This window comes from Helianthus annuus, chromosome 3 (assembly GCF_002127325.2).
Source record: "Helianthus annuus cultivar XRQ/B chromosome 3, HanXRQr2.0-SUNRISE, whole genome shotgun sequence".
In the NCBI taxonomy this organism is placed as follows: Eukaryota; Viridiplantae; Streptophyta; class Magnoliopsida; order Asterales; family Asteraceae; genus Helianthus; species Helianthus annuus.
This window is the reverse complement of record NC_035435.2, coordinates 154,503,766-154,516,810: the sequence shown is the minus strand read 5'-3', so window position 1 is coordinate 154,516,810 and position 13,045 is coordinate 154,503,766. Positions and strand designations below refer to the sequence as shown.

At 33.5% G+C, this 13,045-nt stretch overlaps 1 protein-coding gene across 1 annotated transcript; it reads left to right on the top strand.

Moving 5' to 3' along the window:
- Window positions 1-9,499: 9,499 nt before the first annotated feature.
- On the top strand, window positions 9,500-12,164 carry LOC110932384 (probable receptor-like protein kinase At1g49730). Its single transcript, XM_022175724.2, has 2 exons — window positions 9,500-9,983; window positions 11,407-12,164. Exons 1-2 carry the CDS (start codon window positions 9,560-9,562, stop codon window positions 12,063-12,065), a joined length of 1,083 nt encoding a protein of 360 aa, XP_022031416.1. The 5' UTR covers window positions 9,500-9,559; the 3' UTR covers window positions 12,066-12,164.
- Window positions 12,165-13,045: the final 881 nt, after the last annotated feature.

The following is a 13,045-nucleotide window of genomic DNA, read 5'->3' as shown; positions in this document are numbered from 1 at the left end:
GAATTTGAGCCATTACCTACAAAGGTTCATTGATCTACATGATTGTTTGGTTCATTAACTTCGCCATGATTTGGTGAAACATATTTGAAATCTTGAAAACTAAATGCATATATGTTTTGCAATAGTTTAATTTATGTAATGTTATATTGGTTTTTTTATATATATAAAATCATATAATATTCAAATTATGTAACGTTTATATATTATGTGATAATCGTCGTGAAGGGACAAACTAAATAACTTTGATAGCTAGAGTAAGTAGGGCAACATTTTACGAGTAACATGTGGTTAGTATTACACGTATCATTTGATTATTAAAGAAAACGCAAAAGTGGATTGAAGATTTGTTGAATTATAGTAAGGTAGCGCCACCCGCCACATCGGCCGTTTATATATTATGTGATAATAGTCAATGTTATCTATTTTGTAAGAATATTTCCATTAATTCTTATTATATATTCTTATGTTCCCCTTAAAGTCAAAGGGAACAAGAAGTAATCTTAGCCATTGGATGAAGATGAAATTAAATCCTGACCCTTATAATTCAGAAAAAGAAGGGGAGGTTTTTTTGGTTCACTTTGACTTTCTCATACTAAATTTTGGGAAAAATATACCCCACGATCTATCTATAACGTAACATAAAATAACTGACCTAAACAAGTGGAAATTCTATATACTAATGTTCCCATTAATCTCAACTACTTATTAGGATGATCTTGACCATTCAAAGTCCATAACTTTTAATCTTCACCGTCTAAAATCACATTTTTCTTCTAGAAGCAGCAGTTTACGGAGGTTTTGCAATGCTGCGGTTACCAAAAACCACCAATATCCACCTTCTACCCCTTAATTCTAGCAATCGTGGTTTCAGATCTTCAGCCTTATAATTCTCTTTCAACCTTGCCTGCTTCTCTCTCTCTCTCTCTCTCTCTGGTCAGCCTCTAGATCTCTGAACAGAACTCTGCTTCTCGATTTTTCCTTGAAGGGATGTGCATCAGCAGCACAAACGAAGGGGTATGCATGAATGAGAATCGATGTTGTCTCTAGGGACTCGGTAAGTTTCGTATAGTTTTTTTTTATCATAGATTCTTGAAAATAATATATGATTCAAGCCTTAAAGATTGGCGGCTAAAGTTTTGGATTCATTACTCAAATTGAACTCACAAATCCATCAATTGTTTTTAACTGTTTATGCTTTTTCAGTTCTAATTTGTGATTCACGATTCAAGCATTCCAGGGTTTTTAGAGCATCAATTTCCGAAACTGATTCACCATTCAATCACACAATTAAAGTATTTCACGATTCAAGCATGCCATGGCAAGTGTGGAACCAGAGCAAATCCGTAAAGAAGAATAAAGTTTTGATTTTATTTTTTCTGCTGTAAGAAAAAAAAAGTTGGGTGTGTATGAAAACTAATGTTCTGTTCATCTGTATGTTCATGTTCAACTTATTTGTTCAATTTGATCAGCGGTTAGTATTTTCTGTTTTAGTTTAAAATATAATTATAAATCCATTGATGGTTTTCAAAACTATGCTCTTTCTTGCAGCCATTACCTCATTCAAAGAACAAGTTGAAGCAGTGTAATATCTTGATCAGCAATTGGTTTTGATTTTATGGTTACTAAAGGTGAAAATATTTGTTAAAAGTTTGTAAAAAAACTGATTTTCATTTTTGAAAACACACATCCAAACACCTTTTTGATCATAAAAGTATCATGCTTTGTGTGAAAATTTGTGCTTTTTTTTCTTGTGGAAGTTTGATCCTAATCACTGTTTGGATGCTAATTATTTCTGATGGTTAAGGTTCTGCCGGTGATATAAAAGGGATCTGAAAGTGCAAGAATTCTTGCAGCTACTTTGGTATGAATGCTTCTTAAGTTCCTATCATAACAATTACCTTAGAATTACAATCTTTGATTGTTCCCCAAACCCTATGTTTCTTATGCTCTGTTCTTAACGTACAATACAGTATGTATGGAGTTATGGTTGATACTAATTTCATCAATTTCATCGATTGCCTATATGTCCCAGATTTATGATCTACATCGCTATTGGGGGGTTAACTTATGAGTGTTTAGGATAACATTGACTCAAATTAGAGAGAGACATATTAGGCTGATGTTAATGCTCCAAACCTAGAATTAAAGGTACGACCATTCTAAACCTTTTGCATATAAATACTTTTCTAAAATTGAAATGTTGTACCACTTCTCAAGAGTATTTCAGTGAATGGAAGGGTTGAACTGATTATGGTTTATTTTATTTTATTTTTGTGTTATGTGTGGTAGGTAAAGGTGGCAAGGCAAGTTGATTGGGTGACAACCTAAATGGGTTGGGTTAAAAAACGGTAACTTTTTGGTATGGGTTGGGTTGGGTTGATTACATAAATTATTTCAAATGTTGTGTCAAACTTGACTATAAGGGTAGAAAATAATCTAATTTAAGTTGAGTATGTGTACACTATTTCTAGTAATAATCTAATTTACCACCTCTAAGGGTAGAAAATGGATGTTTTTTTTTCACTTTAACTGGGTTCTAATACTATTTCCCTCATTTTAAGAAAGATATCAATAAAAACACAAGGTCTTGCTTTGAGCGTTTATTTGTTGTATTATTACTGAAGATTATGTCATCTTTTAGATGATCTTTACCTCTGTTAATGGAAACCCTTTTGTTACAAGTAGGAGTTTAGGGTTAAGTGGGATGTTAGGAGGTAACCATTTGGCCAATTTAGAATATGTTTTTAAGGGTTTACAGTGAGGGCGGCATATATTATGTTTGGATAAAATACTGTGGAAACTGATGATGATTTGATGTTGACTTGCAGGAAGATGTGTTTGGACTTTGGATGGCTTCATCAACACATAAGGGTGATGTGCAATTGTGTATTAGCCTTAAAGTGGGCAATTTGGATACAAGTCAAACAGATTTTAGTTGGGTTGACCTGGAACATTTTGTCTAAACGTTTCTAACTTTTTTGCAATATACTTTGATATGTTTATATTTGTACACAGAATGTTAATTTGTATACAAAAGGTTTCTTAAATTTTAGTTGTAACCCACTTTTAAGTTTATAGCTATTATTCATGAATAGTTGCAAACCCCATATAATAATTAATAAAGCATCTGTGTAAGGGCCAAACTCACGAGCGTTACATAACTACCCGCCAAACTCGCGAATAGAGCCCGTCAACTGTCATATATTCTTATGTTCCCCTTAAAGTCAAAGGGAACAAAAAGTAATCTCAGCCATTGGATGAAGATGAAATTAAATCCTGACCCTTATAATTCAGAAAAAGAAGGGGAGGTTTTTTTTGTTCACTTTGACTTTCTCATACTAAATTTTGGGAAAAATATACCCCACGATCTATCTATAACGTAACATAAAATAACTGACCTAAACAAGTGGAAATTCTATATACTAATGTTCCCATTAATCTCAACTGTTTTTTAGGATGATCTTGACCATTCAAAGTCCATAACTTTTAATCTTCACCGTTTAAAATCACATTTTTCTTCTAGAAGCAGCAGTTTACGGAGGTTTTGCAATGCTGCGGTTAACAAAAACCTCCAATAACCACCTTCTACCCCTTAATTCTAGCAATCGTGGTTTCAGATCTTCAGCCTTATAATTCCCTTTCAACCTTGCCTGCTTCTGCCTCTCTCTCTCTCTCTCTCTCTCTGGTCAGCCTCTAGATCTCTGAACAGAACTCTGCTTCTCGATTTTTCCTTGAAGGGATGTGCATCAGCAGCACAAACGAAGGGGTATGCATGAATGAGAATCGATGTTGTCTCTAGGGACTCGGTAAGTTTCGTATAGTTTTTTTTATCATAGATTCTTGAAAATAATATATGATTCAAGCCTTAAAGATTGACGGCTAAAGTTTTGGATTCATTACTCAAATTGAACTCACAAATCCATCAATTGTTTTTAACTGTTTATGCCTTTTCAGTTCTAATTTGTGATTCACGATTCAAGCATTCCAGGGTTTTTAGAGCATCAATTTCCGAAACTGATTCACCATTCAATCACACAATTAAAGTATTTCACGATGCAAGCATTCCATGGCAAGTGTGGAACCAGAGCAAATCCGTAAAGAAGAATAAAGTTTTGATGTTTATTTTTTCTGCTGTAAGAAAAAAAAAGTTGGGTGTGTATGAAACCTAATGTTCTGTTCATCTGTATGTTCATGTTCAACTTATTTGTTCAATTTGATCAGCGGTTAGTATTTTCTGTTTTAGTTTAAAATATAATTATAAATCAATTGATGGTTTTCAAAACTATGCTCTTTCTTGCAGCCATTACCTCATTCAAAGAACAAGTTGAAGCAGTGTAATATCTTGATCAGCAATTGGTTTTGATTTTATGGTTACTAAAGGTGAAAATATTTGTTAAAAGTTTGTAAAAAAACTGATTTTCATTTTTGAAAACACACATCCAGACACCTTTTTTATCATAAAAGTATCATGCTTTGTGTGAAAATTTGTGCTTTTTTTTTCTTGTGGAAGTTTGATCCTAATCACTGTTTGGATGCTAATTATTTCTGATGGTTAAGGTTCTGCCGGTGATATAAAAGGGATCTGAAAGTGCAAGAATTCTTGCAGCTACTTTGGTATGAATGCTTCTTAAGTTCCTATCATAACAATTACCTTAGAATTACAATCTTTGATTGTTCCCCAAACCCTATGTTTCTTATGCTCTGTTCTTAACGTACAATACAATATGTATGGAGTTATGGTTGATACTAATTTCATTAATTTCATCGATTGCCTATATGTCCCAGATTTATGATCGACATCGCTATTGGGGGGCTGAACTTATGAGTGTTTAGGATAACATTGACTCAAATTAGAGAGAGACATATTAGGCTGATGTTAATGCTCCAAACCTAGAATTAAAGGTATGACCATTCTAAACCTTTTGCATATAAATACTTTTCTAAAATTGAAATGTTGTACCACTTCTCAAGAGTATTTCAGTGAATGGAAGGGTTGAACTGATTATGGTTTATTTTATTTTATTTTTGTGTTATGTGTGGTAGGTAAAGGTGGCAAGGCAAGTTGATTAGGTGACAACCTAAATGGGTTGGGTTAAAAAACGGTAACTTTTTGGTATGGGTTGGGTTGGGTTGATTACATAAATTATTTCAAATGTTGTGTCAAACTTGACTATAAGGGTAGAAAATAATCTAATTTAAGTTGAGTATGTGTACACTATATCTAGTAATAATCTAATTTACCACCTCTAAGGGTAGAAAATGGATGTTTTTTTTTTCACTTTAACTGAGTTCTAATACTATTTCCCTCTTTTTAAAAAAGATATCAATAAAAACACAAGGTCTTGCTTTGAGCGTTTATTTGTTGTATTATTACTGAAGATTATGTCATCTTTTAGATGATCTTTACCTCTGTTAATGGAAACCCTTTTGTTACAAGTAGGAGTTTAGGGTTAAGTGGGATGTTAGGAGGTAGCCATTTGGCCAATTTAGAATATGTTTTTAAGGGTTTACAGTGAGGGCGGCATATATTATGTTTGGATAAAATACTGTGGAAAATGATGATGATGTGATGTTGACTTGCAGGAAGATGTGTTTGGACTTTGGATGGCTTCATCAACACATAAGGGTGATGTGCAATTGTGCATTAGCCTTAAAGTGGGCAATTTGGATACAAGTCAAACAGATTTTAGTTGGGTTGACCTGGAACATTTTGTCTAAACGTTTCTAACTTTTTTTCAATATACTTTGATATGTTTATATTTGTACACGGAATGTTAATTTGTATACAAAAGGTTTCTTAAATTTTAGTTGTAACCCACTTTTAAGTTTATAGCTATTATTCATGATTCATGAATAGTTGCTAACCCCATATAATAATTAATAAAGCATCCGTGTAAGGGCCAAACTCCCGAGCGTTACATAAATACCCGCCAAACTCGCGAATAGAGCCCGTCAACTGTCATATATTCTTATGTTCCTCTTAAAGTCAAAGGGAACAAAAAGTAATCTCAGCCATTGGATGAAGATGAAATTAAATCCTGACCCTTATAATTCAGAAAAAGAAGGGGGGTTTTTTTTTGTTCACTTTGACTTTCTCATACTAAATTTTGGGAAAAATATACCCCACGATCTATCTATAACGTAACATAAAATAAGTGACCTAAACAAGTGGAAATTCTATATACTAATGTTCCCATTAATCTCAACTGTTTTTTAGGATGATCTTGACCATTCAAAGTCCATAACTTTTAATCTTCACCGTTTAAAATCACATTTTTCTTCTAGAAGCAGCAGTTTACGGAGGCTTTGCAATGCTGCGGTTACCAAAAACCTCCAATAACCACCTTCTACCCCTTAATTCTAGCAATCGTGGTTTCAGATCTCCAGCCTTATAATTCCCTTTCAACCTTGCCTGCTTCTGCCTCTCTCTCTCTCTCTGGTCAGCCTCTAGATCTCTGAACAGAACTCTGCTTCTCGATTTTTCCTTGAAGGGATGTGCATCAGCAGCACAAACGAAGGGGTATGCATGAATGAGAATCGATGTTGTCTCTAGGGACTCGGTAAGTTTCGTATAGTTTTTTTATCATAGATTCTTGAAAATAATATATGATTCAAGCCTGAAAGATTGACGGCTAAAGTTTTGGATTCATTACTCAAATTGAACTCACAAATCCATCAATTGTTTTTAACTGTTTATGCCTTTTCAGTTCTAATTTGTGATTCACGATTCAAGCATTCCAGGGTTTTTAGAGCATCAATTTCCGAAACTGATTCACCATTCAATCACACAATTAAAGTATTTCACGATGCAAGCATTCCATGGCAAGTGTGGAACCAGAGCAAATCCGTAAAGAAGAATAAAGTTTTGATGTTTATTTTTTCTGCTGTAAGAAAAAAAAAAGTTGGGTGTGTATGAAACCTAATGTTCTGTTCATCTGTATGTTCATGTTCAACTTATTTGTTCAATTTGATCAGCGGTTAGTATTTTCTGTTTTAGTTTAAAATATAATTATAAATCAATTGATGGTTTTCAAAACTATGCTCTTTCTTGCAGCCATTACCTCATTCAAAGAACAAGTTGAAGCAGTGTAATATCTTGATCAGCAATTGGTTTTGATTTTATGGTTACTAAAGGTGAAAATATTTGTTAAAAGTTTGTAAAAAAACTGATTTTCATTTTTGAAAACACACATCCAGACACCTTTTTTATCATAAAAGTATCATGCTTTGTGTGAAAATTTGTGCTTTTTTTCTTGTGGAAGTTTGATCCTAATCACTGTTTGGATGCTAATTATTTCTGATGGTTAAGGTTCTGCCGGTGATATAAAAGGGATCTGAAAGTGCAAGAATTCTTGCAGCTACTTTGGTATGAATGCTTCTTAAGTTCCTATCATAACAATTACCTTAGAATTACAATCTTTGATTGTTCCCCAAACCCTATGTTTCTTATGCTCTGTTCTTAACGTACAATACAATATGTATGGAGTTATGGTTGATACTAATTTCATCAATTTCATCGATTGCCAATATATCCCAGATTTATGATCTACATCGCTATTGGGGGGCTGAACTTATGAGTGTTTAGGATAACATTGACTCAAATTAGAGAGAGACATATTAGGCTGATGTTAATGCTCCAAACCTAGAATTAAAGGTATGACCATTCTAAACCTTTTGCATATAAATACTTTTCTAAACATGAAATGTTGTACCACTTCTCAAGAGTATTTCAGTGAATGGAAGGGTTGAACTGATTATGGTTTATTTTATTTTATTTTTGTGTTATGTGTGGTAGGTAAAGGTGGCAAGGCAAGTTGATTGGGTGACAACCTAAATGGGTTGGGTTAAAAAACGGTAACTTTTTGGTATGGGTTGGGTTGATTACATAAATTATTTCAAATGTTGTGTCAAACTTGACTATAAGGGTAGAAAATAATCTAATTTAAGTCAGTATGTGTACACTATTTCTAGTAATAATCTAATTTACCACCTCTTAGGGTAGAAAATGGATTTTTTTTTTCACTTTAACTGAGTTCTAATACTATTTCCCTCTTTTTAAGAAAGATATCAATAAAAAGACAAGGTCTTGCTTTGAGCGTTTATTTGTTGTATTATTACTGAAGATTATGTCATCTTTTAGATGATCTTTACCTCTGTTAATGGAAACCCTTTTGTTACAAGTAGGAGTTTAGGGTGAAGTGGGATGTTAGGAGGTAACCATTTGGCCAATTTAGAATATGTTTTTAAGGGTTTACAGTGAGGGCGGCATATATTATGTTTGGATAAAATACTGTGGAAAATGATGATGATGTGATGTTGACTTGAAGGAAGATATGTTTGGACTTTGGATGGCTTCATCAACACATAAGGGTGATGTGCAATTGTGCATTAGCCTTAAAGTGGGCAATTTGGATACAAGTCAAACAGATTTTAGTTGGGTTGACCTGGAACATTTTGTCTAAACGTTTCTAACTTTTTTGCAATATACTTTGATATGTTTATATTTGTACACAGAATGTTAATTTGTGTACAAAAGGTTTCTTAAATTTTAGTTGTAACCCACTTTTAAGTTTATAGCTATTATTCATGAATAGTTGCTAACCCCATATAATAATAATTAATAAAGCATCCGTGTAAGGGCCAAACTCACGAGCGTTACATAAATACCCGCCAAACTCGCGAATAGAGCCCGTCAACTGACATAAGTACCTAGTCAAATTGTTTTTATTTACATTGCAATAAAGAGGTATACGTCATGATGACCTTGAGGTACCCGTCCACCGGACGGGTATAGAACTAGTTGATCTTATATGCCTGTATACATGTTTTAAGCAATCTCGTCTCTCTTGACATTCACGCATCCGAAAACTCTCCCAAAAATCTATCGTCGACTTTCTATATGGTCTACTTCGTTTACTTTAATTAGTGGGACTATTCACAAACTAATCACCATAACTTCTATTTAGCCCAAATGAAACCCACAAAAAGTCCAAAACGCCATCTAAAAAGAATTCTATTCGGCCCAATATTGTTGTAGCCCATTTGTTTGCCATTTTGAAATAGAATTATGGGACAAACATTAGTTTTCTTCAAATTTTATAATATTTTATTATTACTTTAGAAATAAATTAAAGCTAATATTATAACCAAACAAATAATAATAAAAAAAGTGAAGATAAAAGGTTCCTACCGTCGTGTAATGTTCTAAGTGATTAAACTTTGTCATGGCTTGCTAGATTTTTTGTGAAAGAACTAGCCACAACGGAAACCCCTAAGTGCATTAATGCATTAATGTATTCATGAGCACAATAAATTTTTTGGACTTGCTTAACATCAATGATTCTACTACATTCCGAACTTAAGGATATTAATACGAACTCCCTTCCAATTACCTCTCCAACCGCTACATTCCAACGCTCTCATGAATATAAGCTCACATATATCATATATGGTTGAGTGACGATAAACACAAAAAATAAATAAATATCCAAAGATCAAGCATCCAAATTAATCTTTATCCTAGCTCTTTATAGAGAGGTCATTTCAAGATCACACAATCATGGGATCTTTATCAAAAAACATATGGATTGGAGGAGCCATATTAATTGTTATCATTCTCACCATTATGTTAAGGAAATGGGCTGTTTGCTCACAAGCACAAGCAACATCTTTGGCTAGAGCACAAGGTGACCATGATCAGAAAGAGATTGGGCTATCTTCATTTTCTACTACTAAGAGTATTATTAGGACTTATGCACTTGAGGAAATCAAGGTGGCAACTAGGGATTTCCGAATTCGGATAGGTGTTGGAGCGACGTCGTATGTTTATCTCGCTGAGCTTGGTGACGGGCGGTTTGGTGCAGTGAAGAGGGTGATGGAGGAGAGGGGTGGTTGCCAAAAGATGTTTCTTGATGAAGTCTCTATATTGCTTAGGATTTCTCACCCTAACTTGGTTGCCTTGTTGGGTTTTTGCTTGGACAAAGGTAAGCTTAATCATGCTTTTGTTTTACAAGCTATATATATTTTTCCCGTATCATATTATATACATTATGTATAAAATAAATTTTAACTCATGGATAGTAATAAGTTCACTAAGAACCTTCTACATGGCAACAAAGTTGATTTATTTTCTATGTATAAAATATATTTTAACTCATGAATAGTAATAAGTCCATTAAGAACCTTCTACATGGCAGCAAAGTTGATTTTTTTCATTAATAATATTTAGTTTATCATTTATTTTATTTTTTCTTTAGTAACTTGTGTTGTTAACTTAGAAAAAATAATTCGTAATTTAGTTTATTATTTTTGTTTTGTGAACATTTTGATATAAATTTTATTGTAAAAGGAGTTTATTTCAAAATAAAGTACTTTAGGTATATAAACTATTCTGAGTATTGGTACCGTACTGAATCGGCCCGCTACCAAGTGACCAACATTGATACCAATAACGCTACCGGTATCCATTTTTATGGCTTTCCAATATCAAGAATATTTCATTTAATTTTATTAACCAAAACGATACCGATATTTGTTATTATGATTTTTTTTTAATTTCGCTACAGGATGGTTTCGGTAGTTTCCGATATTTTTGCACTAACGGTATACCGAACCATTACGTAGCTTTTGTAACACGCAAATTTATGTTTGTAACTTATAGTTAATTAGGTCCGATATTACTGTAAATAATATTTTATGTTTTGTATATATCGAATTCACGTTGTACCGCGCCGGATAATTCCACCTTTTTATACCATAATTTACAAAATTTTAGCTAGCTATTTCTTTTATTTACAATCTTAAACTTCAAAAACGTTGTTCCTTATCATGTCAACATGTATACAACTGATCAGCCATAACAAATTATACCACTTTTCATTTCCAACCGTGTAGTTTTTGAAATTAATCTGAATAGTTGTTTTACAATGAAAACTGGAAAGCAGAGATAGACCGAAAGATGACATATCAATGGCCTGTTCAGGCGTCATGATTATGTACCGACGAAATTTATCAATAATATGTATCATTTTACACAAGATACGTCCAAAAATAATACTTATGGTAAGTAAATAATCTGAGAATTTGTCTTGTGTATGTATTTTTACTACATTTGTAAAGTGGTTGTCAAATATGTATAATTTTCTGTTTGTTTTATATCTTAAGTCGTATCCAACCAAACGGACATATATAGATAAAAAGAATATCAAGACATAATTATTGATTAATTATTAGATGCTTCAAGGATGCATATTCCTAGTTTTGTACAGCTGCGAATTGTCCTAGGGTTATATTCCTAAGTAATATTTCATGACAAACCCATTATCATTTCAAAACACAACAAAAAATTTTCAGAATATCATAATAAAATTTATATAAATTTTTATACATGTATGTGGATTGTAACAGGTGAGCAGCTTCTTCTACTAGAATATATACCAAACAAGAGCCTCTATGATAGACTACACTCCCATAAAGCTACGTCTTCCGGATGTCTCTCATGGTCGAATCGCATAAGCATTGCCTTAGACATTGCTCACGCCCTCGACTACCTCCACTCAGTCGCTGACCCTCCAGTCATCCATAGGGACGTCAAATCATCCAACATCCTCCTCGTTAACAACAATCATGCTAAACTTGCTGACTTTGGCCTATGCAAATTAGGGCATGATGCTTATGGTGCGCAAACACCGACAATTATACGTGGCTCCTTAGGCTATGTTGATACCAATTACCTCAACACGGGTCTAGTATCACCTAAGAGTGATGTATATAGCTTTGGTGTTTTGTTACTCGAGCTTATAACTGGCATGAAATCATTGCATGGTTCGATAACCCTAGCTGAGTGGACGAATGAATGTAGAAAACATCAAGATGTGGATGTTATGATGGGTATGTTGGATCCTAAGCTAAATGGTCAAGTAAATGGGGAACAACTTAGAGTTCTAGTCCATGTGGCCAACATGGCATTGCTAGAAAACTCGATGGCAAGACCAAGTATGGCTGAAATTGCGCATTGGATATCAAGTTGTATGGAGCGATTACCTGAATCCCATTTACCCACATAATTAGATACAATGGTGGCACGTACATACATTGTTAATTGATGTAGGTACACATTCTTTAAAAAATAATATCAAGTTCCCACTACTGAAAATTTATTGATATTTGCGACTGTAAAAAACTATCATAAAATTAACGACCGATTATAATAGGGTCGAAAATACTCAGTTTTCTAGTAGTATTTTCCTGATCTTCATGAAGCTTTTATTCGTGGATGTGTTGAGGTCATTTCTATATGTGCCCTTCGTTTAGGATCGGACAGGTGGCATATATGATCCAAAGTATTACATTTCTGTATCTTTTACGAACATGTTGACAACTCATAGTTTTTTCACTATAATCTTGATCTCCTTGACTACAGCAGTGCTATTAGTAGCTTTTGAGTTTGACAAAAGGGGAAATGAACTAAAAAAAAAAATAAGATTATGGGCTAGAGCCAAGCCTTAAACTTGAGACCTCACCACCAACAATTTAATGTATGATAAATGGATGTATATACTAAATATATTTACTATATATATAAAAACCTTTCGAGCTCTTTAAAAATTTAGGCCTTGGCCGACAATACGGGTTAACCGACGCTACCATAACTTCAAGATCATGATGGATATAACCACTCAAAAGCAGCAAAGTTTAATTGGCTAAGAAAAAGTTGACAGATGATATCACTTTGTTAGATCATATAACAATTTGTTGGCAATAGAAAAAGAAAACAAATTTATGGCGCCTCAAGAAGGTCATAGACCGGAATGCAAAGTACAACTAATAACTCTAAACCATCAAAATGCAAATCCTAAAAACAACTATAAATGTCTACAACTTTCACATTAAATGCACCCTAGTCAAATCACATATTGTTCTCTTATAAATTGTCCATGAAATAGATTTTTTTTAAATGGCAAATTTGGATCACTGACGGACCATTTGAGTATCATCGTGACACCAGCGGAACCACTCGATCATATCCATCTCCACTAGGCATAAT